At 48.4% G+C, this 27,765-nt stretch overlaps 1 protein-coding gene across 5 annotated transcripts in view; it reads left to right on the top strand.

Moving 5' to 3' along the window:
* Positions 1–17,071: 17,071 nt before the first annotated feature.
* Positions 17,072–27,765, top strand: part of Fndc1 (fibronectin type III domain containing 1) — a 90,715-nt gene continuing 80,021 nt past the window's right edge. For all 5 annotated transcript variants that reach the window (XM_045158268.1, XM_045158267.1, XM_045158265.1 and 2 more), the window contains exon 1: positions 17,072–17,198. In XM_045158268.1, coding sequence (XP_045014203.1) covers positions 17,087–17,198 — 112 coding nt within the window. In that variant the 5' untranslated portion in view covers positions 17,072–17,086. The remainder of the gene's footprint in view (positions 17,199–27,765) is intronic.

The raw sequence follows: 27,765 nt of genomic DNA, 5'->3' as shown, positions 1-27,765 counted from the left end.
TTAGTGTTAGGACATTGTCTGTGCCTGATTTCCTAGGGCTTGCTGGCTAGCTAATCTAGCCAAATCAGTATTGCAGTTCCCTTCTTGGTTGCTGGGACAAGGCACCGGGCCAACAGCAGCTGATGGGAGGAAATGGATTTACTTTGGCTTGCAGGCTGGAGGGGAAGCTTCATGGTGGCAGGGAAAGGTGGCGTGAGCAGAGGGTGGACATCACCTCTTACAACCACAGCATGAGAGGGAGCCAAACACTGGCAAGGGGAAGCTGGCTATGACACTATAAGCTTACCCTCGACAACACACCCTTCCAGCAAGGCTCCAACTCCCAATTGCAGCCAGTTGGCAACCAAGCGTTCAGCACACGTGAGTTTACAGGGCACATCTAGTTCAAACCACCGCAGGGCTATTTTCATATCCTTTTACTTCTTCGTGTTTTCTACATCCTTGTCTCTCTGTGCTACAATATTTCTTTCCTTTTAAAAATCTTTATTTTTATTTATTTGCTTCTCTGTGTGTGTGCCTATGTGCCCATACACAGCAGGGACTCTTGCCACCCACAGAAAACAAATGCCACATGCATGCACCACTTTTTGTATCTGGCATGACATGCGTGTTGAGGGATTGACCCTTGGGCTGGCAGGCCTTGTAAGGAAGTGCCTTTAACCATGGAACCATCTCCCCAGCCCCAGTAGTTTTATTTATTTAGTGTGTGTGTGTGTGTGTGTGTGTGTGTGTGTAATGGATACACCAGGGCCTCTCGCATCTGCAAATGAACACCAGATACATATGCTACTTTTTGCATCTGGCTTTACGTGGGCATTGGGAAATTGAATCTGGCCTGGCCGGCTTTTTTTTTTTTTAATTATTTATTTATTTATTTGAGAGCAACAGACACAGAGAGAAGGACAGATAGAGGGAGAGAGAGAGAATGGGCGCGCCAGGGCTTCCAGCCTCTGCAAACGAACTCCAGACGTGTGCGCCCTCTTGTGCATCTGGCTAACGTGGGACCTGGGGAACCGAGCCTCGAACCAGAGTCATTAGGCTTCACAGGCAAGCACTTAACCGCTAAGCCATCTCTCCAGCCCTGGCCGGCTTTGTAAGCAAGAGCCTTTAACCACTGAGCCATTTCTCCAGCCCATAAATTTCTTCTGAGCAGTATTTCACATTCCTAATTTTCTCTCCTATCATATCTTTTCTACAAAGCTTTTTTTTTCAGTCTGTCTCTCTCTTTCTTTCTTTCTCTCTCCCTCCCCCCACCTCTGTGTGCACTTGTATGGATGGCCGCGTGCACGTGCCACAGTGTGAAAGCCAGAGAGTAACCTTGGGTGTTGGGCCTCGCCTTCCATCTTGTCCGAGGCAGGGTCTCTTGATGTTTGCAGCTGTGGGTGCCAGGCTATCTGGCCTGTGAGCTTCTGGGAAGTTTTCTGTTTCTGCCTCCCATCTTGCCCCACAGCAATGCTGGGATGACAGATGCATGTCGCTGCATCAGGCTTTATGTGGGTTCCGGGGATCTGAACTCAGGTCCTCATGTTTGTGCAGCATAGGCTTTATCCACTGAGCCATCCTCCAAGCTCCGATGATGATTCTGTTAAGATGCCTTTCTTTGTCTTCCTTATCAGACATTCTCTGTCTCCCTGTGCCTTCCCCTGTATATGTGCACATGCAAAGATGTATTCATCTTTGGAATTAATACCATGTTCCTTTTCTTTCTTTATGAGAAGCGCTCTATTGTCTCTGTAACCAGTTTTCTTTTCTCTCTTGTTTTGGTTTTTCGAGGTAGGGTCTCACTGTAGCCCAGGCTGACCTGGAACTCACTATGGAGTCTCAGGCTGGCCTCGAACTCACGGCAACCCTCCTACCTCTGCCTCCCAAGTGCTGGGATCAATCGCGTGCACCACCACGCCCAGCTGTAACCAGTCTCTTGTTCTGTTCATTCCAACCCCATCTTTAGCATAATGCTCAGCACGAACATGAAGCACACTGGCGGCATGTAGAGGTATTTTGGAGGAGCGCAGGGCGACCTCCCCAGGAAGACCGCGGTGGGTGGCCATGACTTCATCTTCTACCCCGGGCTCCCTGACACAGTCTAGATGGAGCAAGGCCTGCAAGGAACTCCACTTAGGATGCTTTGCGTTGTGAATGTTAGAAGCTAAGAGGGCCCACCACTGGCTTGCATTCCGTATGAGAACAGGAACACAAACCCAAACAAACATAATCCCGAGTGGATGGAAGGCCAGGGCTTCATGGATGTCAGCATCCGCGCTCATGATGAGATGAGAGGTCGAGACGATGCAGGTGTGGACCTGCAGGACCCTGAGCTGCCTTCTCGTTGCTGGACACGACCCCAGGCGTCCTGGTGGCTGACAGGAGGAAAGGCGTAGCAGACAGCTTCAGGTTCGCTGAGATGAGCGTCCAGACCAGGCAACGTTATAGAAACGTCATGGAGGAAGGGATATTTATTGAGGCTTACAGATCCAGGGGAAGTTCCGTAATGGCAGTAGAAGCTGGCCTGCCTTCACAGGACCAAGCAGACAGAGAAAGAGAAGCACAAGTCTAAAAGCCACACAGCGCAGCACACTTCAGGAACTCCAGCCAGGCACACTTTGTATATCTTTAGACTGAAATCTCAGACCCACCTCCACACCTTAAGATCCGCCCAGTTGTGCCTCCTCCAGCCAGGTGGCTGCAGATGCAAACTACAAACTAATAAAACACTGACTATATTGGAGGCCATCTATTCAAACTACACAACAGGTTTTTTTTTGTTTTTTTTTTCTTTTTTTACAGTCCCAAGGGGAAGTTTCATTATGGCATTATGGCAGAGCAGAGGCCAGGTGCCTCACCTTGCCATATCAGCCGGGGAGAGAGCAGCAAGAGGGAGAGGGCTACGAACCCCAATAATCTGGACTAGGAAACCTCAAGGCTCTCCCTCCCCTGCTGACACACCTCCTTCAGCAAGTCTTCACCTCCCCAAGGCTCCACCAGCTGGTGACTGAGTAGAGAGGCCATTTCACACTCAGTCCACCACAGGCTGCCGCGGAGCTTGTCCTGGTGAAGCCCCTCTTCTGAGAGCACCTGTGACAGCCAACTGATCTGGTGGCTCAGCATCTTCACATTTCCTGTGGCCTTTGACACTCTGCATATCTTCTTTCTTGGCAACATTCACAATTAGACATCCTGCTTTTAAAATGACTCTCCAATGTCAATTTATTTTTAAATATTTTATTTTTGTTTATTTGACAGAGAAATAGGGAGAAAGAAAGAGAGAGGGAAGGAGAGAATAGGCATGTCAGGGCCTCCATCCGCTGAAAACGAACTCCAGATGTATGCGCCACCTTGTGCATCTGGCTTACGTGGGTCCTGGGGAACTGAACCTGGGTCCTTTGGCTTTGCAGACAAGCGCCTTAACTGCTAAGCCATCCCTCCAATGCCAATTTTATGTAGGCTTTTCAAACTATGCTGACAGCATAGTGAAAGGCTATCTAGCCTGACTGAGGGGCCACGGTTAGGAGTTTGCTAAGCACTACACTATGCAAAGCGACTGCATTGCCACCTTTCCGCCTTCATTTGAAATGAGGTTTGCTACTCCATGCCAATGGGTCTCCCTTTAAAGAAGGACGGACCATTGATTCTGTGCTTCACTGATAGAAATACCATGCGTCTGGAAAGCGTTTTCAGTGTCTTCCATGTGTCTGTGCCTTTGGCATTCATTGTAATGCTTGACAAATGCCAGGATGCTACAAATGTCTTTTGGAAAAAAATTGGATGAAGTTCTTCAGTAAAGATTTTGAAAGACCCAGTGGGGTCTCTATTTTATCAACAGTTCTGTGGCATGCCAAAGAGGCCTGGGGAGTTTCAGCCAAGTCAGGCACCAGCATGTGGGGAGTCTAAGCGATGCGAGGCAGAACAAGCATGCTGAAGCAGGCCTTCTCGGAAGTTCCCGCCAGGGAAGGAAGGCAGAAGTGGAAGGGATTGTGAGTAAGTATCGCAAAACGCGTTTGCTGCAATGACCTGATGAAGTCAGGGGGCAAACGGGTGGGAATCTTCCAGGCTAAAGGACGGAGCACAGTGGAGGGGCGATCGGTGGTACCATTCCATCTGCAGGATGCTTGTACAGGCAGCCTCAGGCCGCGGAGACGAACTTCCAGACCAGACACGGTTACGGAGGAAGGGATTTATTTGAAGCTTGCAGATCCAGGGAAAGTTCCATAATGGCAGAAGAAGCTGGCCACCTCTTACAAGACCAAGCGGTGGGGCGGGGGGGGGGGGGGGGAGTGAAAAGCCACCACAAGCAAGCACACTTCAGGAACCCCCAGGCTAAGCTCAAGCACTGTGCATATTTTTAGACTGGAATTGCAAATACACCCCCACACCTTAGGGCTGGACCCTACGATCCACCCAGTGACACCTCCTCCAGCCAGCTCCATCTGCAGGATGCTGCACAGGGGCCTGTTACACGCACTGACACTGTAGATAAAAGGCTCACTTGCACGGGGTATGGCCTAGAGCTTGGGAGCTGTGATATTTGTCGTATGTAATGAGCTCCAGGACTGTTGTCAGCAAGCAAGTGGAAGGTTATGCTCCAGTGGAACCACACCCTTGGAGATACAAAACAGAAGGACACCTCGGCACAGGTTTGCTAGAGGCCACGGCTGAAAAGGAGAAAGACCTGCTGGTAGTGATGACTATTCATGTTTTGTTACTCTAGTAAAATGCATGAGGGCTGGAAAGCTGGCTCAGCAGTTCAGGCGCTTGCCTGCAAAGTTTAAGGACTCATTTTGCTTCCCCAGTACTCACACAAAACCATGCCAGATACTCAAGGTGGCACATGGGTCTGGAGTTCGTTTGCAGTGGCTTAGAGGCCCTGGTGCACCCATTCTCATTCTCTCTTCTTCACTCTGCTTGCAAGTAAATAAACAAACTTTTTTTTTTTTTTTTAAGAATACATGAACCCAGGTAACTGGAGAAAGCAAAGAGGCTTATTGAACTCACAGTTTGGAGGCTGAAAGTCTAAGATCTTGCAGCTCCATTGGTTTGGCCCTTGGTGATGGTCTATTGGTGGATAATGTCACAGTTAGATTGTCATTGCTGGGACAAAGCAGCTGACCAGCAGCAGCTTACAGGAGGAAAGCGCTTATTAAGGTGTATAGTTTCAAAGGGAAGTTTCAGCGTGACAGAGAAAGCATGCCAGAGCACACAGCCTAGCCTCATATCTTCACATCAGTGGGAAGCAAACAGCCAGAGTGAGCCAGCTCTGACCACCCAGTAGTAGGTTGGGACTGACGAAGCTTAAGTTCTGCCCTCAGTGGCACAGTGCCCCCAGAAGGGCTCCGCCTCCCAAAGGCTCTGCCAGCTGGGGGCTAAGTTGGAAGCTTAGTCACAAACCCTTGAGGCTGATGGGACACCCTGCATCGAAATCATCTCAGATGACGTCATGGTGGACAAAGTGCACAAAGGACATCCCGTCCCAAGACTGCGGTCTGGCTCAGGCCTTTGGAACAAATCACTCTTGTGAAAACTAGCCTAGGGCCAAGAGCTATTTTTATTCCTTCTTAGAGCAGGGCCCACAGTGACCTGAAGACCCCGGGGTACCAGCTTTTGCGCCGATTCTGAAGGATGGGAGATAATCTGCTTCTCAAATGCGGCTGAGCTGGCTGGAAGGCACATGTGGAAAACGGCACCTTGCCTGACGACAGAAACATAAATAAGTGGAAATCAAAGAGGCCTGTCCCAATGCCTCCTGGGTACCATCTTGTTTCTGCAAATGCCACGTTGGAGAATTCTTTCGCTGTGGTGACGGCGCAGGGATCACCAAGCTCACAGACTGGACCCCAGCTGCGCTGTTGCCGTGGGCTGGACGGGGAGCTTCAGTTTCCACCTCTGAAAAACGGGCATCACGGCGTGTCTCGGTGCCCGGTGGGTACCGCCGAGGGCGGGCTTCCCGGTCGTAGCTCAGTTAGAAGGAAGGAAGTGCCGGGGTGCCCAGGGTAGTGCGCGCGCGCCTGGGTAGATGGCATGCGCGAGGATGGCACCGTAGAAGAAAGGGGTCCGGGTCGGCGCGGGCAGCCTGCCTACGTAGACACCCTTTCCCGGGCTGCCCGCCAGGCTGGGCGTTCTTTGCGGGGGAGAAGAATTCTTCCTGGGGTTTTTCAGAGCCTTTCCATGGCTGTCAGGGGACAGCTTCCCCGGGTAGCCAAGCCGAGGACGGCTGTCCCTTCATAGGTGACCACAGGTCTGGGCCCCCCTTGTGGGCCAGGTACGCAGCTGGGGCTCAAGCTGGGACCACGAAACCAAGGAAGGGTCGGGTTTCCTGCTCTGTAGGCGTGTGGGGGGTCGGGGTCCCGGTGGGCGGCTCTGAAGCGTGGAGTGCTCTGAGATTGACTGTTACTCCGCACAAGGGGCTGGGAATTGGCGAAATGCAGCCAGGGAAGGCGGCCAGACAAATGTTCTCCTAGCACTATCCCTGAGCCAGCTTTGGAAACTGCTCACCACAACTTGAGGTCTGACTGTACATCGAGAGAGCTCTTGTCCTACCCAGACTCACTAGTGACTCTCCCTCACACCAAGCTCTCTCTCTCTCTCTCTTTTTTTTTTAAAGTATTTTTATTTATTTATTTATTTATTTGAGAGCGACAGACACAGAGAGAAAGACAGATAGAGGGAGAGAGAGAGAATGGGTGCGCCAGGGCTTCCAGCCTCTGCAAACGAACTCCAGACGCGTGCGCCCCCTTGTGCATCTGGCTAACGTGGGACCTGGGGAACCGAGCCTCGAACTGGGGTCCTTAGGCTTCACAGGCAAGCGCTTAACCGCTAAGTCATCTCTCCAGCCCGACCAAGCTCTCTCTTAAAAAAAAAAAAAAAATATATATATATATATATATATATATATATATATATATATATATATATATATATATATATATATATAATTTATTTATTTGAGAGAGAGAATAGGTGCACCAGGGCCTCCAGCCACCAGAAATGAACTCCAGACGCACGCGCCCCCTTGTGCATCTGGCTTACTTGGGACCTAGAGAATCAAACCCGGGTCCTTTGGCAAATGCCCTACCCATCTTTCCAGCTCACACCAAGTTCTCCTTAATTCCTCAGGATTAGTGAATGTAACCCAGTGTCTACTAACCGGAAGTATACAAGGGGTTAAATACTTCCTTGCCAGAAAATGATGTGAAGGAAGAGATAAGCAATGTTTATAAAAATTCCTTTAAGGAGCTGGGCACGGTGGTTCACGCCTTTAATCTCAGCACTAGGGAAGCAGAGGTAGGAGGATCACCGTGAGTTCAAGGCCACCCTGAGATTACACAGTGAATTCCAGGCCAGCCTGGGCTACAGTAAGACCCTACCTCGTAAAAACAACAAGAAAAAAATGCCTTTAAGCAGGGCATGGTGGCGCACACCTTTGATCCCAGCACTCAGGAGACAGAGGTAGAAGGATTACTGTGAGTTTGAGACTACATAGTGAATTCCAGGTCAGCCTGGGCTAGAGTGAGACCCTGCTTTGAAAGAACAAACAACAACAACAAATAATAATAATTTTTTTTTTTTTTCATTTAAGCTCTGTGGCCTGTAACAGCTCTTGTCACACTGGCCTGTCATTTGGTGTTGGTTTATTGGCTGACTTACTGTACTTGATCTTGAGCTCTTTGAGGAAAGCGCTGTGTCTCCATCACATTTGTCCACGCAGATCCTAGCGTGTAGCTTAGAATAAGAATGGGTGTGCAACAGAGGCTGTGCAAAGACATGGGTGGATGAATGGTCTGGCTTCCTACAGGCCAAGCCAGGTGCTCATCCCCAAATGATAGGGGACAGAATTCGAAGGTCAGCCTTCTTTGGGGCTACATGTGCTTCATTGGCCAGGGATACGAGACAGAAGGGTTGAACCCTAGTCTGTGGCTTTCTATCTCACCAACGGACGCAGTCTCGAGAACGCACCTGCAGGGCTGGGGGGCTGACGCCTTCATTCTTCACGCTTCCCCAGCTCCCAGAGAGCTTGTGTTCGTGTTCAGCAGGCATGCTCCAGGCAGGGCTGGGTCCGTAGGAGGTTTTCTTTTAAGGGACACCTTTTTTCTGAACCCTCCAAATTCTGAGAACATACAAAAGAGGGGACATGACATGGGGGTCTTGCGTAATAATTTGCTTGGGAGGGTTGTTCTCCGTGTGGATGCTGACATAACGGTTTTAATAAATTAGCAGTAGACCTGAGTAAGATCTACTAAGCAAAATGGATTAAAAAACTTTTTTCTACATATTTACAAGGAAAGAGAGAGAGAGAGAGAGAGGGAGGGAGAGAATGAATGGGTGTGTCAGAGCCTCTTGCAACTGCAAACATACACTAGATGCATGCACCACTTTGTGCATCTGGCTTTATGTAGATCCTAGGGAATCTAACCCAGGCCATCATGCTTTGCAAGCAAGCACCTTTTAGCGCTGAGCCATCTCTCCAGATCCCCGAAACAGATTTTTATTTGCACTCTCTGCCTTGGTGATGTGCTTACTGAAAGTCTATTGGAGAGAATGGGAAGATGGCTTGGCAGTTAAAGGCACTTGCTTTCAAAGCCTGCTGACCTGGGTTCAATTCCTAAACCACCCACAAAACCAGGGCACAAAAAGTGATGCAATCCTCTGGTGTTCAAATTTGCAGAGGCAAGAGGCCCTGACATAGACACAACACACACACATACACACACATACACACACACACACAATTAAAAAAGAAAATGTGTTAGAGAGGAGACTTTCTGAGGTGCCAGTGTACTTATATTTTTGAGACAATCACATTCAGAAGAGATGACAATGACTCGTTGGTCATTTTTCCTCCCCCTTTAGGTGTTTTAGACCTAAATTGTGCTGCCTTAGAAATCTCTTTTAGCATTTTAAAATTAAATATGCACATGGAGAGAGGCGTGGGCCAACGTCATGGTCACCAGTTAGAGGAGTCAGGGGCATGCTAGGCTTTTTGGAAACTTGATCTTCTGTGTGTATAAAAGCAGAGTGAGCCAGGCATGGTGGCACACGCCTTTAATTTCAGCACTGGGGAGGCAGAGGTAGGAGGATTGCCATGAGTTCGAGGCCACCCTGAGACTACATAGTGAATTCCAGGTCAGCCTGGGCCAGAGTGAGACCCTGCCTCAAAAAAAAAAAAAAGCAGAATGATGCCTCTATGATTCTCATGAGAACAGAATGACTGCTGTTTGAGGAAAGGTTTGCAAGGCATTGTTTTATTTTATTTATTTTCTTTCCCCCATGTCAAGGGGAATAGAGATAGTGTAGCCTACTTGCCCTATTTTCTTCTTCCTTTCTCTCTGTTCACGAAATCCTGGAGAACCTTGTTTCCCTACTGATCTTTCACACGAGAAGTATTGCTCTTCCCCTTCCCCACCTACTCTAGGCGCACCCTTGTTTTTTATTACATTTCTATGTAGTCTTCTGAAACAAGTATGCATAACACCATTGTGTAATAGGCATTGCACAATTTCCCGCCGCCATCATGGTATGTATAGTTATCTTCAAACACGGTTCTTCCAAGGGAATTGAAGAGCCATGGAAGTCAAGTCCTAGATGGAACAAGATAGGGTGTCAGGTGAATGGCATGGGAGTTGTACTTTACAATCTGCTTACGTTAGTGCTGAACGGTCATCTGGAGCTGGCTTCCGTGTATCCATGGGAAGCACAACAGCGGCATCTTCGTGTACCCCACCTCAAAGGGGTGCCGTGACATTGTGCGTGGAGAGTGGTGAGCTTGTGTGATGCATGTAACTAGAAGCAGAGGCAGTGTATGTGGGTGCAGTCTGATTCGTGAGACAGATATAAACCACAGGGTGTAGCTGGAGGCACACTAGCAATAGCTCGCATTTGAATAGTTGAGGATTTACATAGCCTCCAAGTGACGGCCATTCTGTGTTTGTTTACTTGTTTTTATTGTGTGCATGGTGTATATGACTGTGTGTTCATATGCCCATGGACACGTGTGTGTGTGTGTGTGTGTGTGTGTGTGTGTGTGTAGGGGCGAGGCAAAATGAAGTGTCTTCCTTAATTGCTTTCCTCTTATTGAATGAGGCCAGGGCTCTCTCACTGGGGCTCAGAGCTCAGCCAGTTACTTAGCCAGTTGTCCCTGGAGATCTCTTGCCTCTGCCCCTGGGTGCTAAGATTATAGGTGGGCTGCCATGCCCACCCGGTATCACAGTGAGTGCCAGAGATCCAAACCTCTGTCCTCATATATACACAGCTACCCACTGGGCCATCTCCCCAGCTCACTCTGAAGCATTTTTTTTTTTTTTTGTGGGGGGCATGGTCACCACTTAGAGGATTCAGGGGCATGCTAAACTTTTCAGAGACTTGATCTTCTCTCTCTACAAAAGCAGAATAATTGCCTCTATAATTCTCACAAGAACAGAATAAATACTGCTGGGGATCCAATCTGGCGCCTTCTGCATCCTAGGCAAGTGTGGTACCACTGATCACAACTCTAGCCCCTTTGTTCCCCACCCCCTCTTTTTTTTTTTTTTTTAACAGAATCTCAGGTAGCTGAGGCTGCTCTTGAACTCTTGACCCTCCTGCCCCCATCTCTCAAGTGCTGGGATTATGGGCTTGCACCACCATGCCCAGCTTCTGTTTGATTTTGATGAACAAAATTGAAGCAATAATCAGGAGATTAAGCAAATATATGAGAAGGCAGTAAAATTGATTAGAACAATGCTCATGACAGAGTGCACTCAAAACTAAAGCAGAAGGTTGGAGAGGAAACGGGACACAGGGAGGGCAGTGAGGGGAGGGATGAATTAAAGTGAAGTATGATGGCATCTATGCATGGAAATGACATGCGGGCTGGAGAGGTGGCTCAGCAGGAGACACTTGCTAGCAAACTTGATGGCCCGAATTTTATACCCCAGTACCCACATAAAGCCAAATGCACAGTGACATACATCTAGAGTTTCTTTTTTGCAGTGGCAAGAGGCCCTGACCACACATTCTCTCTTTTTCTCGACTTGCAAATAAATGAAAAATTTTTGACATTTTTTATTAACATTTTCCATGATTATAAAAAACATCCCATGGTAATACCCTCCCTCCCCCCACCTTCCCCTAAAAGTATTTTTTTAATAAAAATTTATAGGCTGGAGAGATGGCTTAGTGGTTAAGGCACATGCCTGCAAAGGATCTCAGTTCGATTCTGTAGGTCCCACGTGAGCCAGATGCCCAGGGGCACATGTATCTGGAGTTCGTTTGCAGTGGCTGGAGGCCCTGGCATGCCCATTCTCTCTCTCTCTCTCTCTCAAATAAATAAATAAGGGCTGGAGAGATGGCTTAGCGGTTAAGCGCTTGCCTGTGAAGCCTAAGGACCCCGGTTCGAGGCTCGGTTCCCCAGGTCCCACGTTAGCCAGATGCACAAGAGGGCACACACGTCTGGAGTTCGTTTGCAGTGGCTGGAGGCCCTGGTGCGCCCATTCTCTCTCTCTCCCCCTATCTGTCTTTTTTCTGTGTCTGTCGCTCTCAAATAAGTAAATAAAAAATGAACAAAAAATATTAAAATAAATAAATAAATAAAATGTGCTTTAAAAATTAAATAAAATTTTATAATGAAGCCCATTGCTTAGTATATCACTTTGAAAATTAATAAGAGAAAATAAATATTTTAATGCTTTTTAAAGAACTAAGTAGAATGGGGCTAGAGAGATTGCTCAGTGGTTAAGGTACTTGCCTGCAATGCCTAACAATGGGAGTTTGATTCTCCAGTACCCATGTAAAGTCAGATGTACAAAGTGGTGCATGCATTTGGAGTTTATTTGCAGAGGCTAGAGGCCTTGACACACCCATTCTTTCTCTCTCTCTATCTCTCTCTCCTTGCAAATAAATTACACACACACACACACACACACACACACACACACACACACACACACACATAGTAGAAGAATACTTCAAGGCTTTTACATTTTGGGGACAGTCACATTCAGAACATGTGGCAGAGACTCTGAGGCTAGTTTTTTCTTCTTCACCCCTTAGGTGTTTTAAGGCTAAAAGTTGTGATGCCTTAGATGTGTGTATTAGGGTTGTCAAATTAAATATGCACTCTCGAATTTGTAATCACTTGGAGTTGGGACTTGTACATGTTAGTCATCTCATTGAGTTTCTGTGTTCTAGATCTTTGATCTCTAACATCGGACATGGCTTTGCATTGTGCCTCAACTCTGAAATGTCTCCATAAGAAAGTTGCTCTAATAAGTCACCTTCTGGGGAGGCAGACAGGTACATGTGTCTAATGCAGAGAGAATGAACCCACTCTCTGAGGAGCTTCCACGGACCATGTCATAAATAATCTTTTAAAGTTTTATTTATTTATTATTATTTTTTTTAATTTTTATGAGAGAGAGAAAGAAAGAGAGAGAACTGGAATGCAGGGGCCTCCAGCCAGTGTAGTCAGAGATCGGATGAGTGTGCCATCCTGTGCACGTGTATGACCTTGCTGGCTTGTGTCACCTTGTGCATCTGGCTTATGTGGGATCTGGAGAGTTGAACGTGGGTCCTTAGGCTTCACAGGCATACACATTAACTGCTAAGCCATCTCTCCAGCCCTATTTTTATTTTTATTTTTTTCCAGGTAGGGTCTCACTCTAGCCCAGGTCTACCTGGAATTCACCATGGAGGCTCAGGCTGGCCTCACACTCACTGCAATCCTCCTACCTCTGTCTCCCGAGTGCTGGGATTAAAGGCATGCACCTCCACGCCCGGCCCTATTTTTTTATTTTTTTCCTTGAGACAGAGAGAAATAAACATTGGAGCACCAGGGCCACCAGCCACTACAATTGAGCTCCAGACGTGTGTGCCACCTTGTGTGAAAATGCAGCCTCGCACGCTTACATCACCTTGAGCATGTGGCTTATGTGAGACCTGTGGTGTCTGCTAAACAGGCAAGTGCCTTAACCGTTAAGCCATTACTACAGTCTTTGTTTTGTTTTGGAGGCAGAGTCTCACTCTAGGCTGACCTGGAATTCACTATGTAGTCTCAGGGTGGCCTTGAACTCATGGCGATCCTCCTACCTTTGCCTCCCGAGTGCTGGGATTAAAGGCATATGCCACCATGCCCAGCTTTTGCACACCGGGCTTGCTGTGTTCTTTTGAGGCAGACAGGCAGGCTGTATCCCAGGCTGACCTGAAGCTTACTCTGTAGCCCAAGCTGGCCTGGAAGTCACATAAGTCCTCTTACCTCAGCTTCCTGAGTGCTGGGATTAAAGTGTGTGCAGCCACACCAGACTTTGTCATGGATGATCTTACTGAATCTAAGTTGAAGAGTGAAATCTTGATATTAAAAGGCTGAGTGACCAAGGGAAGGACAATGGTTGTTATACTAATCCCCTTCCTTCCCACATGCAGTCAGTTAGGAAATCATCTCTTTGAGGTCTCTCTGAAGGGCTGGGGAGCTGGGTCAGCCATTAAAAATGTTAGATTCGGGGGCTGGAGAGGTGGCTTAGCGGTTAAGTGCTTGCCTGTGAAGCCTAAGGACACTGGTTTGAGGCTCGATTCCCCAGGACCCACATTAGCCAGATGCACAAGGGGGGGAGGCAAGAGTCTGGAGTTCGTTTGCAGTGGCTGGAGGCCCTGGCGCGCCCATTCTCTCTCTATCTGCCTCTTTCTCTGTCTGTAGCTCTCAAAAAAAAAAAATAAATAAATAAAATAAATTAAACAAAAATTTTTTTAAAAAAGTTAGATTCTCCAGTACCCACATAAAGCCAGATTCACAAATTTGCTCATGCATCTGGAGTTCATTTGCAGCAGCCAAGTGGCCCTGGCGCACCCATTCTCTCTCTCTCATTCTCTTTCTCCTCCATCTCCCTGCTTTCAAATAAATGGCATAAAATATTTAACAACTACAACACAAGATGTTCCTGGAGTGCCCTCTGTTCTCACGTCCTCTGCTGTCCTGGGCTGAGTGTCTCCTGTCTCGCCTGGACTGAAGAGCCCTGCTCACTAGACTCTCCTCCAGGCAGAATTCCGAGCTCGGTACTTTTCTCTCCTTCGCTCTCTCTTTCTCTGTTGGTGGTTTTCTGTGGAAAGCTCCCTTCGCTCAGGTTGGCGACCCTTGAGGCTGGGGCCCCAAGCCACACGCTGGCCTTGGCTACTGCATTAGGCTCTGGTAGCCGCTGTAATGAAGCCTCACACTCTGGGTGGCTTTAGCAGCACGAGCTTCTTCCTGTGCAGCCCTGGAGGCAGGAGGTCTGAAATTAGCTCCATGGGCTTGAAATCTAGGCGTGAGAGGCCCACTGCAGGTTTTAGATGACAGCTGTCCTTTGATTCTTCTGGGGCCTGGTAGCGGTCAGCTTCCTTTGGTTCGTGGCTGCCTCCTCCCCATGGTCCAGAATAACCTGGTTTCCCTTATGTGAACACCAAACCTTCCTTTCCTGGGCTGGCGAGATGGCTTAGTGGTTAAGGCGTTTGCCTTCAAAGCCAAAGGACTCAGGTTCAATTCTTCAGGATCTATGTAAACCAGATGCACAAGGGGCGCATGCGACTGGAGTTCGTCTGTGGTGGCTGGACGCCCCGGTGTGCCCATTCTCTGTTTCTATCTGAAATAAATTAAAATAAAATTTTTGAATCTTCCTTTCCTTAGAAGCATACCTATTTCATTCAAAGTCCACCCAGGCAATCCAGGAACACTTCTCCACCTCAAATGCTCAACGTCATCACAGCCCCTTTCTCCTATCCTCGTTCCAGCGATGAGGATATGCGTACCTTTGGGAGGGGCAGGTTTCAGCTAACCATGGCCACAGCTCTTCAAGATCCATGAGCCATGAGGAAGAAGAGGGGCCTTCCACCAGCCTGAGCTGTAGCTGCCGGTCCTGCCTTTGACCCTGTGAGTGGCGTGAGACCCCTGGACCAGATGGGGGCGGGAGGCTGTTGAGAGGCAGTGGGGGCTGGGGAGGGGACATGCCACTGAGACTGGGGACAGCTAGTGCTTCCACAACAAGAGCAAACCCGGGAGACTGCTAGCTAGGTAACCATGGCTGCTACGCTGAGTGGGGTGTGGGGAAAGGCTCCAAGCCTAGGGAGTAAAGGGAAGAGCGCACACTTCAGCCGTGCGTGTCTGCTCCCTGTAACTGTTCTGCCCACACGAGTGTGAAAGACCAATGGAAGATCAGCCCTTACTGAAAACCAGATAGGCCAGAGCTGTCAGTCAGGGTGGAACATATCGGTGCCTCGGTTTTGTCCTTTTATTTCACAAAAGGATCTGCATTTCTGTTTTTTTTTTTTTAATATTTTACTTATTTGCAAGGGGGTGGGGAAGAAAAAGAGAGAGAAAAAGAGAGAGAGAATGAGCTTTCTAAGGCTTCCAGCCACTGCAACTGAACTCCAGATGCATGCACCGCTTTGTGAATCTGACTTTATGTGGGTGCTGGGGAATTGAACTTCAAGTCCCTCAGGCTTTTCAAGCCAAGCACCTTAACCTCTGAGCCATTCTCTAGCTCCTGTATTTATATATTACTTTATTAATTTGAGAGAGAGTGACAGAAAGAGGGAGATAGAAAGAGAGTGGGTATGCCAGAGCCTTCAGCCACTGAAAATGAACTCCAGATGCATGCACCACCTTATACATATGGCTTATGTGGGTCCTGGGGAATTGAATCTGGTTCCTTTGGCTTTGCAAGCAAGCGCCATAACAGCTGAGCCATCTCTTCAGCCCTGCATTTATATGTTTTAAAAGCATATTTAATTATTTATTTGGAAGGGGGGGTGTAGAATATGGGCATGCCAGGGACTCCAGGCGCTGCAAATGAACTCCAGAAGCATGGACCACTTTGTGCAGCTGGCTTAAATGGATACTTGGTTCCTTTGGATTTGCAGGCAAGAGCCTTAACCACTAACCACTTAACCACTAATATCTCCAGTCCTGCATTTGCATTTTTTAACAGTCTGCAATTTATCCAACCATTTGTTTTTTCTTTTCCGAATGGCTCAAATCTGCTTTCTTTTTGAGTCGTCATTTTTAAGCTGATTTGAGCTGTGAGTTCCAACCCCTCAGGTTACTCTGCCAAGAGCAGCCTAGGCACAGGGTTTTTCCCAGTGCGCAGGTCCTTGTCGCCTCCAGGGGCGCTGACAGCCCGCTCGCAGGGCCAAGCGCGGCTTCTAGGGCTGGGAGTGGACCAAAAACTAGAAACAGCGGGACCCCGAGGCGGTGTTAAAATCCCAGAATCGGAGGTCAGATAAGTTCTTGGCCTGGCTTCTACGGCAATGCTCAAAACTTGCTTCCGTTTCCACGAGCGTCACGCGCTTCCCAGACGTGACAGCCAGGAGCAAGAACGTGTAAGGACAAGTGTTTTTTTTTCTTTTTATTAAAAAAAAATCCGGGCTGGAGAGATGGCTTAGCGGTTAAGGTGCGTGCGAAGCCGAAGGACTGGTTCGATTCCCCAGGTCCCACGTTAGCCAGATGCACAAGGGGGCGCACGCGTCTGGAGTTCGTTTGCAGAGGCTGGAAGCCCTGGCGCGCGCATTCTCCCTCTCTCCCTCTCTCTCTGTCTCTCATAAATAATTTTTAAAAAATCATTTAAAAAGTCCACGTTCTGCGCTTACATAGGGGGAGGTGAGGGTCCTGGCTCGGGTCGCCAAGGTTGAAAAAAACAAAAAACTAAAACTAAAGGCATTCATTGAAGGGGACAAAGTGCCTTGGCAACGATTGCATGCCACGGGGGCCGCCTTCCTTGCCAGAAAGTGAGCGCGAGAGAGAATCGGGCGAGGCTCACTCGGCCGGGTCTGGAGACCACGGACCTTGCAGGGCGCGGGTTCGCGGACACCCCCGGCGCCGCGCCCCGCCCTCCCCGGCGCCGCCCTGCGCGTCCGGCAGGCGGCGCTGCAGCGCGGCTCAGAGGCGCGGCGGGCGGCGGGCGGCGGGCGGCGCGGGCTCAGTGGCGGAGCGCGGCGGCCGGAGCGTGGCCAGGAGCGATCGCCCCGGGGCTGAGCCGGGAGCTGCACACGGCGGGGACCCCGACGGCCGCGTCTCCTCGCTCCCCCCCGCCCTCCCCGGCACCCCCGCGGCCAGCGCCCTCCTCGTGCCCCGTCCCCGCGCGCATCCCGCATCCCGATGGCCCCCTGGACGGCGCTGCTGCTCCTGGCCGCCCTGATCCTGGTCGCCTCCTCTTCCTCCTCCTCCTCCTCCTCCTCCTCCTGGTCCTCGTCGGCGGCGGGGACCCCAGGTAGGCGCGGTGCCGTCCAGCCCCTCGCTTGCTCTTGTCATTCTGGGGACCCCATCACCCCGCTCGGGGTCGCTAACCCGTGCGTCTTCGTGGATGGGCCCCCGGGATGCTCTTTAAGGATGTCTTTGGCCGCCCAGGGGTCATGGGCTTGCAGGCGTCTGAGTGCTTCCACCCCGCGAAGACGAAGGCAAAAGGAAGGAAACGCGATCCTGGGCATCGCACAGGGGTAGGGGGTAGTGGGTCGGGGCAGGGGGAGGGCGGCTACTTTGCTCGCCCTCACCTGTCTTGAGGCTGTCGGAGGGGTCACGCGGGGGGTGCGGGTGCCGGAGGCCCAGAAGCGGGGCTGTCTTAGAAAGGTAAGGGCAGGGCTAGGTTCCAGGCAGCTGCTGGGACCTTGTGCGTCCAGCCTGGGAACTTTGGAGTTTGAAATGACATCTGTCTTGAGAAGAGAGAGAGAGAGAGAAAGAGGGAAGTGGGAAAAATATCGGTTCCAGAGAACCTCACCCTTCTCCGACCTAAGCTGTGGCTGGAGCCAGGATAGATGCTTTCTTTTCAGAGTAGGCCAGTGTGCTCTTAGATTTCTTTTTTAATGCATTTGAATGAGAGAGAGAGAGAGAGAGAGAGAGAGAGAGAGAGAGAGAGGAGGGGAGAAAGTGAGATGGGGAAGAGAGAGAGAGGGAGAGGAGAAGGGGAAAAGGGGAAGAGAGATAGATGATAGGTAGGTAGGTAGGTAGATAGATCGATCATCTTGTAGTGAGTTATTTATCCCAAAGGTTCTTGGTGGCTTTGGTTTCCACTACCTATACATGCATTTCCACACATTAAAATTGTGACTTTTATTTATGCAGCAGTTTGCAGAAATCCAAGTAGACATTTTTTGGTACTGTTTGGTCCCAGCACGATTGTAAAACTTCAGCTTCTTTTCCAACGAGGGGCACTTGCTTGGTGACTCTAGTTTGTCTTTTCTACAAGGATATAAAGGCAGCAAATTGGGGTCAGGATGCTTTGTGAGTTTTTGGTAGCTGAGTCTTGCATATTGCTGGTTGAGACGTGCGCCAAATATTCCGAGCCTGATGCTTCTTTCAAGAAAGGTCGGAGGAGCTGTCAGACTTCCCCTCCTTCCTATGATAATCTCCAGGAAAGCCATCACTTCGTATTTGGTACACTTGACAGAACAATTCTGGTTTGGTCTTCTAGCTTTCCCACCTACAGTCCACGGCTTATCTTTTTCTAAGTTCAAGTTTTCTGTGTGTAGACGGTCCTTGTTTCAGAAAACAATCTGAAAGTGGAGCTAACAGTCAGTGAGCTTTGTGACACTTCCTGCTTTATTCTGTTTGATCTCGTTGTCACCTGCGGGGTGGGTGACATCTGCAGATGTGGGAAGACGGGACTGTTGGTGAGTGTCCCGGAGCCTGCAGTGCGGCGCGCCCTCCCGTTCCTTCCCTTGCCTTCTGCTCTGGAAATCACTGCGCTGTGGAATGCTGGACTTGGAAGGCTCGCTGGCACTTCTCTCTACTGTGTTGACGTGGGATTTGCAGTAAAACGATGACCAGACTAGAAACGGACAAAGGAGACGGGCGCATTTCAAAACGAATCCTCACCACATTTAAACTCAGCAAGAGAAGGAAAGAAAGAGATTTGGCAAGCGGCAGTTGGGGGGGAAAAAAGTCCCCGGGGCGCATCCTCTACTTCCTGGGCTCCTCGAGAAGGCTTCCCTCCTGTCCTTCTGTCCTGCCACCCACAGCTTGGGGGGCTGCTCTGGATCGATCGCAAGGCCATGGGGGCGGGTTCAGGGCTCGGGTCCTTCAAGCTACAGGTGTCAGCCCCACACTTTGGGTCCAAAACCTCTGCAAACAGATCCACGTAAAGCCACACGGATAGTGGCACCACACACTGGAGGTCCTAATAGCTCCCGCAACTCAGGGTCAATGAAAACACATAACAAAACAAATAACATAACAAAGCAAATACCGCCCCTCCCCCTCCTCCGCATAAGAGCCCATGTGAACATGAAATAAGCAAGCAGTGCCCCTCCCCCGTCCTCCCCCGCAACACACTGCATGATAACATTACAATCACAATGACGCTTGTCAGATAGGATATATTTACAGTGGCATCTCGGGGTGGGTAGGGGCTGATGTTTATTTTCATCTTTAAAGCTTAAAGACCCTCTCAGAGACTCCTCCAGGTCAAAATGATCTTCGAAGTAATACTAGGATGCCCTTTGCTTTTTCCTGGTGTTGATGTTTGCAGGGAGGGTCCGAAAGCCTGGTGTGTGAAATTGCTGGTGCCTGTCCATGAATCAAGGCAGAGGCACTATAAAATACTAGCAATTACTGCATCTTCCCAGCTTTTGCAGTCAACAACGACAACAACAAAAAAGGAGATATTCCAATTTCAAGATAAAAAAAAAGGAGATATGCCAATTTCAAGTCAGAATGTACTTGATATCACTTAAGTAAAATTATCAATTTTAGCCAAGTGTCCACCCTTGAACTGCACATACTCTTAATATTCTGCGCAAAGAAATAGAGAGGGCACGTAAGCCAGTCTGGTGACTGCCCAAGTTCAAGGGTAACATCCAGGAAAAGGACCTGCGTGATGCCGGGTTCGCAGCTGAGTCATTTGCTTTTAAAGATAGGATACCGTATTTCCTTAGCATGACTACAGAGTATGAAGGCTGGCCTGAGACCCTCACATACATCTTCTCACAAATGCACGACGGGAGTCTGCTATTTGTAGTGATATAAGTACTAGCATCTCTTGCCAGGGATGAAACTTGAGCTTTTTTTAAGTGAAAACTTGAATGTTGCAAAGTTCTCTTTACTCTAGTGGGCTTGAAACCCTCCCAGTGTTCAGGAGTTTGTGTGTGTGAGTGCGTGTGCATGCGGTGTATGCACTCATGTGTACAGATGCACGCCCCTTGCGCACACTTGCGCAGAAGCCAGAGGATGGCATTGGACGTCCTTATCTGTAGTGCTCCTGCCTTATTTCTTTGAGACAGAGTCTCTTGCTGGACTTGAACATGGAGCTTGTCCTTTTCTGTCAGGACGGCTGACCTGCAAGGCCTGTGATCCTCCTGCCTCCGCCTCCCTCAGCGCTCGGAGCTGCAGGTGTGCTCCGCTAAGCCTGGCCTTTTGTGTAGGTGCTGGGAAATCAACCCAGGTCCTTGTGATTGCCCAGCACGTGCTGTCCTATAGAGCTGTCTCCCCAGTCTCTAGACACCCTTAAAAAAACATTCTGTTGACAACTTTTATACATGTGCATATATCTTGCAATCACAGTCCTCTTCCGTTATCTTCTTTTGTCACTTCTCCCACTTCCTGCTAGTGTGCCCTTTCTTCTTTCCAACCAGTACCTCTTTTATTTTGATGTCTTTTTTGCTCTCCTCCATCACCCATGTTGAAATATTGATGGACTCAAATTTGTGCAGGGAGCAATGGCGGCCGTGAGGTCATGAATGCAATGGCCGCTCCGTGTCTAAAAGACAGCGTTCCAAAGCCTTCCTCCCGTCCCCTGGCTTTGACATTCTTTCTGCAACCACTTCCATGATCTTCCTTGAGCCTTGGAACGTGTGTTGGAGATGTCTTGTTTAGTAACTGAGCACCGAGCAGTCTCTTATTCTCAGTTCTTTGACGGGCTCTGAGTATCCCCAGTAATTACGGCCACCTGCAAAAAGAAGCTTCTCTGACCAAAGGTGAGAGCAGTATTAATTTATGGCCTAAACATAAATATTTAGAGGGCAATTTTATGGGCAAAGATACCAGTTTACTGAAAGAACAGGAGTTAATGTCCCTTCTAGGGTCTGTAACCTTCCTAGCCATAGGCTTTTGACGACGTTTTTAGTAGCAGGCATGAATTCCCTTCTGTGGAGCTGGCCCCAAGTCCACCCAGAGAGCAGTTGGTTACTTCCGTAACAGCCATGCCACTATTGCACCAATGGGCACATCTTGCTAGAACAGAACCTAACAACATGTTTCTATGCCAACATGTAAGGATTTCATCTTGTTTTTACCAATGAATTGATAAGCATATTATTTTTTGGGTAGTGCTGGGCGTCAAACACAACACCTTGCATATGCTAGGCAAACATTCAACCACAAACTACATCCCTGACCGAACAGATATTTTAATTATGAATACATTTGATTTCTAGTACAATAAATAAGACTCAATAAAAGCTATCTAAGCATAACTTATGTGGGCTTCTCATAAACTTTAGAGTAGAAAGGAGTTCACAATGTTGGAACAGTATTGGTGCACACAGAGGGATGTAGGTTAGAAGTCACGGTGCCTGGGTCTGGGTCTCGGCACCATCATGGCTCCGCTCCTGGCCTTAGGCATTTGCTCTTCATTTGCAGATAGACCTGGTCAATAGAAAGCTCTTGGAAGCTTTCCTGTGGCCCAACCTGTCTCTGGCCCTTCAGTGTTTCCCCTGCCCCTGTTGATTGCTGTCTTCTTTGTAAGCAGGTGTTGAATATACCCTTTTGGACATCAGAGCCCAGCAAATGGAAGGCTTGCATTACTCATTTTATGAACAGAGAAGCCCTTACTGTGGGATTCAAGGCTGTAATAAGATTGCAGAGTGATAATTCAAGGACCCCAGTCCCAGTCACCAGTGAGTTCATCAGCCTTATCTGTCTGTCCTACCAGTGCCATTCACATCCATGTTTAAGTCCCCAAAGCCCACCCCCTGCTAACAGGAGGGGGAGAATGGAGTGGTGGAGTATATTAGTTTCCTATTGTTGTTGTAACAAATGATCATCCACTTTGAGGCTTAAAACAGTAAAATATTATTATCTTACTGGAGTACTATAATATGCCCCAAATAGCTCCCCGCTGGGCTAAAATCAAAGGCTGCATTCTTTCCAGAGGTTGGGGGAGGCAAGTGGGGGACTAGCTGGGGGGGGGCCGGGAGGAGGAATCAGCTTTGACAATTTTCCCAATCCCTTGGGTGCCCACCTTCCTTGGCTCTGGTGATTAGGTGAAATACCTTTAGGGACGTTTACTCTGCCAACCTCAAGAAGAGAGAAGGGTTGGGATCTCAAAACAAATGTCCCAGATAACACTCAACTGTCCTGTGCCAATTGTAGAGCCGATCTCTGTTCATTGTTCCTCGTGTGACTTTAGGGTGTCACAGGTGCTCGTTGATCCTCTGCTATCAGGAGCTTTGGTTCGGTTAAAAAACACAGAGGTGGGTATTTAAAGCTGTGAAAACGAGATAGATAGATAGATAGATAGATAGATAGATAGATGATAGATAGATAGATAGATAGATAGATAGATAGAGATAGAGAATATTCTTCTGTATGTATTTACAATAGAATCTTTATGTCAGGATACACTGAAAACTTTGGTGCCTCTGGGGAGCAGGTAGCTGGCGCACAGCAGTGGCTAGCGTGGCGTCCGCATCTTTGCAGCATTCAGGGCCAGGAAGTATTGGCCATTCACATGAGCGCATCCTCTTTTCCTTCTTCCCAAGTCTTTCCTTTTGAGTCAAACCTTGGCATCTTCCTCCCAGGACTGGGCGGGTGGCCGTGCTCGCGCCGTGCGGCCGATAGAGGGCGCTCCCGGCCTTGCGGAGGCGTTCCCACCTCTGGTGGGCTGCTCCCTTCTTGTCTCGCAGGAGGGAAATACTGAGCGGCTGCTGTGGCCTTAGAGAGATAAGGAAATTAGCACAAAAGTCCAGTTATCTGCTTTGTGTTTTCCCTTAGTGCACTGCTCCTGGCAAGTTTTCTACTTACTGGAGCTATTAAGTTGGGGAAGACAAATTACTCATTAATAGTCAATTAAACATTAATAAGAAAGATTTGAAGCCTAAAGCTAGGGTCTGTAGCACTTCAGTTATCAGGATGTCCCTGGTGCCCAGATCAAAGCCACAGCAAGGACCTGGGGAGGGTGGAGAGAGTAGAGGGCACGGGAGGGATGTGGTGCGGTAAGTGATCATTAATACTTCTCTCTGCCAGCCTCCTGTGTCCACCTTATGGTTGGTTTGTGTTCCGAGGGAGAAGAATGCAAATTGCTATTGTAATTATGACTCGAGTAGATAGTGTAGAATGCTACACTTCAAACATAAGTTGGGAGCTAGAAATGTGATTAGACAAGAGAACACGCCCCTGTTTTACTGGTGAGGTCGCCTATTCGTGGCTGAAGTCGGTCCATCATGGTGTGATTGCCTTGGGGAAAGCCTATGCCTCACACTTGATCCCACCTTGGTGATGCATTCCTAGGTGGGTGTTTTTTTTTTTTTAAATATCTTATTTATTTATTGATTTGAGAAAGAAGGAGAGAGGGAGAGAGAATGGGCACACCAGGTCCTCTAGCCACTGCAAATGAACTCCAGACGCATGGGCCTCTTTGTGCATCTGGCTTATGTGGGTCCTGAGGAATTGAACCTGAGTCCTTAGGCTTTGCAGGCAAGTGCCTTAACTGCAGAACCATGGTTCCAGTCCCAAGGTGGATGTTTTAATTTCCTTTGCACAGTTTGTACTGCTGTGAAGTTCACGTATTTCCCTGTTTGTTTTTCCACTTTGTCTTCTTGGTTACCTGGTGACGTTGGCCATCTCGTCTTTCTCCAGTGGGAGCGGAGTTCAGAGCTGTTAAGGCACACTGCTTTCCTAAGGGGCATTGTCTTGTACACACTTGTCCTGGGGTTTGGACCCAGGACTCAGACCCTCCAGTTACCCACTTCTTCCGTCAAAGCCCCACTTCCCAAGGGTTCCACCATCTTCCAAAAACAGTGCCACTGTCTGTGGGACAGGGCAAGTGTTCAAACACAAAAGCGTATGAGGGACATTTTGCATTCCAACCACAGCAGTGGCCCTCGGCGACTCTTCTTTTCACATGTTCCCCTCAGTGGATTGAAGGACACTGCCTTAGGTGTAAGTCTTTGAGCTCCTGTCTTTGTTCTCTTAGTTCTCTTAGTGCCTTTCTTAGTAGCTCCATCATCCAGCTGAAGGACACATTGAAGGCTGCTCACCTCTGAAGGAGGGGTTCAGGTGTGTGGACTTGATAGAGTCTCATTGCTAAATCACGGGGAACACTGAAGGCCCCTGAGTGTGACATTCATGGGCAGATTGAAGAAGGGATGTTGAGTCAGATCATCTGAATTTCCTTAACTTTGAAGATTTTTTTTTAAAAAAATATTTTGTTTATTTATTGGAGAAAGAGAAAAAGAGAGAGAGGCAGATAGAATGGGCATGCCAGGGGCTCCAGCCACTGCAAATGAACTCCAGATTTATGTGCCACCTTGAGTATCTAGCTTATGTGGGTCCTGGGGAATTGAACCTGGGTCCTTTGGCTTTGAAGGCAAGCACCTTAAGTGCCAAGCAATCTCTCCAACCCCAGGTTTGAAGATTTAAATATTTGAATGCAAAGTATCTTTCCCAAAATTGAGGAAAACAGGGTGCCACGCCCGTAGAGAAGAGAAGGGCAGCACCCAGGAGAAGTGTTCAGTTGTCACTACAGAGTAAGTAGAAGTCCAAGAAGTGAGGGCTTGGCAACATGGAATCTTCTAGATTTCACACGATCTTGTTCAGTCCACTGAGCTCATAAGATCTCTGTGATTTCCGCCGTTACTGATGGCCTTCCATTTCCTGTGTTTGGCTCTTATTTCTCTCTAGATGCATGGTTATTGTTTTTCATTGAAAGTGCAGCTGAGAGGAAACCAAATGGAACAGAAAAAGCAGAGAGAGTGTGTGATTTCAAGTAGGTCTTGGCTTGATCACAGCTTTTACTAGCTGTGGGCCACTTGGCTCCGTAAGACTCACTTAGAGAAAGAAACACCAAGAGTGTAATATACAGGATTCAACGGGAGAGAATTGAGAAAAGACCCACAGTTGTGCAGAATCCTTTCTTTAGTCACTTCTGTACCCTCCAGTGTCTTTCTTAAAGCCTGACACCTGGTGGGTGCTCAAGAAATACCTGTTGGATAAATAACCTGGCTGGCATTAGATAGCTATGGGCAGTTTTGAATGTACAGTGCCCCCCCCCAATAGCCTCATGTGTTTTAAATACTGATCCCCAGCTGGTGGCAACTTGGGAAAGTTGTAGGGTCTTTGGGAAGTGGAGCCTTGCTGGAGGAGGTGTGTCACTGGAGTGCACATTGGTCTTATAGTCCAATCCCCCTTCCCCCCTTGCAGGTGCTAGCTAGCTCACTCTTCCTGTCCCCTCCCGGCTGCTGACATGTGACAGTGTAAGCTGGCTCCCTGATCGTGCATGCTTTCCCCGGCACAGTGCAACTTTCCCTCGAAATTGTAGACTGAAATAAACCTTTTCCTCTCATAAGCTACTCTGGTTGGGTATTTAGTCCCAGTAATGAAATAGTAACTACTACAATAGCTATTCAGCCAATTTTCCTTTCCTTTCTTCTTCTTTTTTTTAAATTTTCTTGTTTATTTTTATTTATTTGAGAGCAACAGACAGAGAGAGAAAGAGGGAGATAGAGAGAGAGAATGGGTACGCCAGGGCTTTCAGCTACTGCAAACAAACTCCAGACGCGTGCACCCCCTTGTGCATCTGGCTAACGTGGGTCCTGGGGAATCGAGCCTCGAACCGGGGTCCTTAGGCTTCACAGGCAAGTGCTTAACCACTAAGCCATCTCTCCAGCCCTCCTTTCTTCTTTTTTACTTCCATCTCTCTCTATATATACTTTTTTCTCTATCACAAATGAACCTACTGTAAAAACATAAACTTTTTTGCTCTTTACGTGGGAGGTACATTTTCCCCTTATATTTAATTTGTCTTTGTCTATTTAATAGTAATTAAGTACTTGTCTGAAATATCTTTAAAAATGATTCACTAGAAACATGGGCTGTCACCGAGTCCTTGTGGCTCCAGGTCACATCTGTCTAGGGCACTGCATTTCTTACCTACTTCCCTGTAATATTTGCTAGCTTCTCTTCTGAGGGCATTTTTAGGGAGCTTTCTGAGTTAGATGTGTGGTGACTTGGGACATAAAAATGCCCAAATGTCTAACATAGTTGGACAATGACTTTCATATTTGGGAAAAGGAATGGATTTTCAGAGATTTTTTTTTTTTTTCTTTTGGCTGGCATATCAAGCAGTTCACAGTGGGCTGAGATTTAGCTGGACCAGTGAACAATGGTGATCCTTTAAGAAACTATTTCTGAGTGGCGAATTGAATTTGAAGAATGTGCAAAAGAGCCCATGAAAACCTGGAAAGTGCTGGTTTCTAGTTGGGTCATCAGCAGAAATGGGGGCTGCGCTCTCTTCCTATTTGTAAGCACTGGCCTGCTGTGGCTCCCTGAGGTGACATGTCTTCTTAATGGTTGTTAAAGGGAGATAAAGCCACAGAGCCCTGCCAAGTCGACTTTCTAAGCTGCTCTGGAAAGCTGGTGAGGTAGATAGGAAAATAACTTCTCTTTAATTTTCTTTTCCCCCTGCAACAGTAGCTTTTGCTTACATTCATTTCTAAATAAAACAGCCAAGAGCTTTAAAACCTCAAATCCTAATGATCAAATCGTGCCAGCCCTGCTGGGTAAATCCACTCTCATTCCTGGATTCATCACGTTGGGGACAGATGTGCTTTCTCAAGTCAATGGCATACTGACAAGAAAAGCGCTGGCATTTTCAAAATTCAATCTCCAAACAAACAGAAGTAAATTCAAGCTAAAGCGTCTCTTATTTATACATCACTGGAAGTGACTGGATTTTTTGTTTTGTTTTTGGTTTTTCGAGGTAGGGTCTCACCCTAGCCCGGGCTGACCTGAATCCACTCTGTAGTCTCAGGGTGGCCTCATGAACTCATGGCGATCCTCCTACCTCTGCCTCCCGGGTGCTGGGATTAAAGGTGTGCGCCACCACGCCCAGCTAGGTGACTTGATTTTATGAAGCATGGGAGTGAATGGACTTGGGCTGTTGATGGAGCAGTATGTAATTAGCAGTGGCTAAGCAAGTAAGGGAAGCGCTCAGTCAGCTCACTAACTTATAAACTTGGGAGTGGAGAGATCTGGACTGGCTCAGGGGTTTTACAGGGCCAGCAGGGATCCACGGCACCCTGTTTATACTCCGCAGTGGCTGACAGTGTCACCATGGTTAGGCTTGTCATCTCCTGTTTTAAGACATATTGACATCCCAGGAAAGGAGGAAAGGGAGGAAGCTAGGAAGGACATAGGTACACGAGAGTCCCTCCAGGATGCTTTCTGAGCACCCTCCCGACGTCCCCTTCCGCCCGGGTCACTGGCCGCACTCGCTCATAAGCCCATCTTGGCTGCAGCGCAAGCTGGCCGTCGTGACTTCGCATGCCATGCTTGCCTCAGAGGAAAGCACGGGACAGAGAAGAAGTGGGGAGTGACTTTGGGGAGGGCCATCCGCAGTGTCTGCCTGCCACGTCTGGATTCCGCGCAAGCTGAAGGAGAAGGCAGGCTGATTTCAAGAGTGCCCTTGGGGCAGATGCTCCCTATTGACTTGGGGATTTGATTTTAGTCCTGTGACTTGCTACTGATTTTGAAATAGAATTCCTTGATGCTTCCTTTTGGTGTCCCCTGTTTGTGTCTTCTGCCTTGTAGGTCCCTCCCGGCTTAGAGGAGAGGGTGAAGGGAGAGGG

This window comes from Jaculus jaculus, chromosome 9 (genome assembly GCF_020740685.1).
Source record: "Jaculus jaculus isolate mJacJac1 chromosome 9, mJacJac1.mat.Y.cur, whole genome shotgun sequence".
In the NCBI taxonomy this organism is placed as follows: Eukaryota; Metazoa; Chordata; class Mammalia; order Rodentia; family Dipodidae; genus Jaculus; species Jaculus jaculus.
Note: the sequence above shows the minus strand (reverse complement) of the source record. Positions and strands in the feature narration are given on the sequence as shown.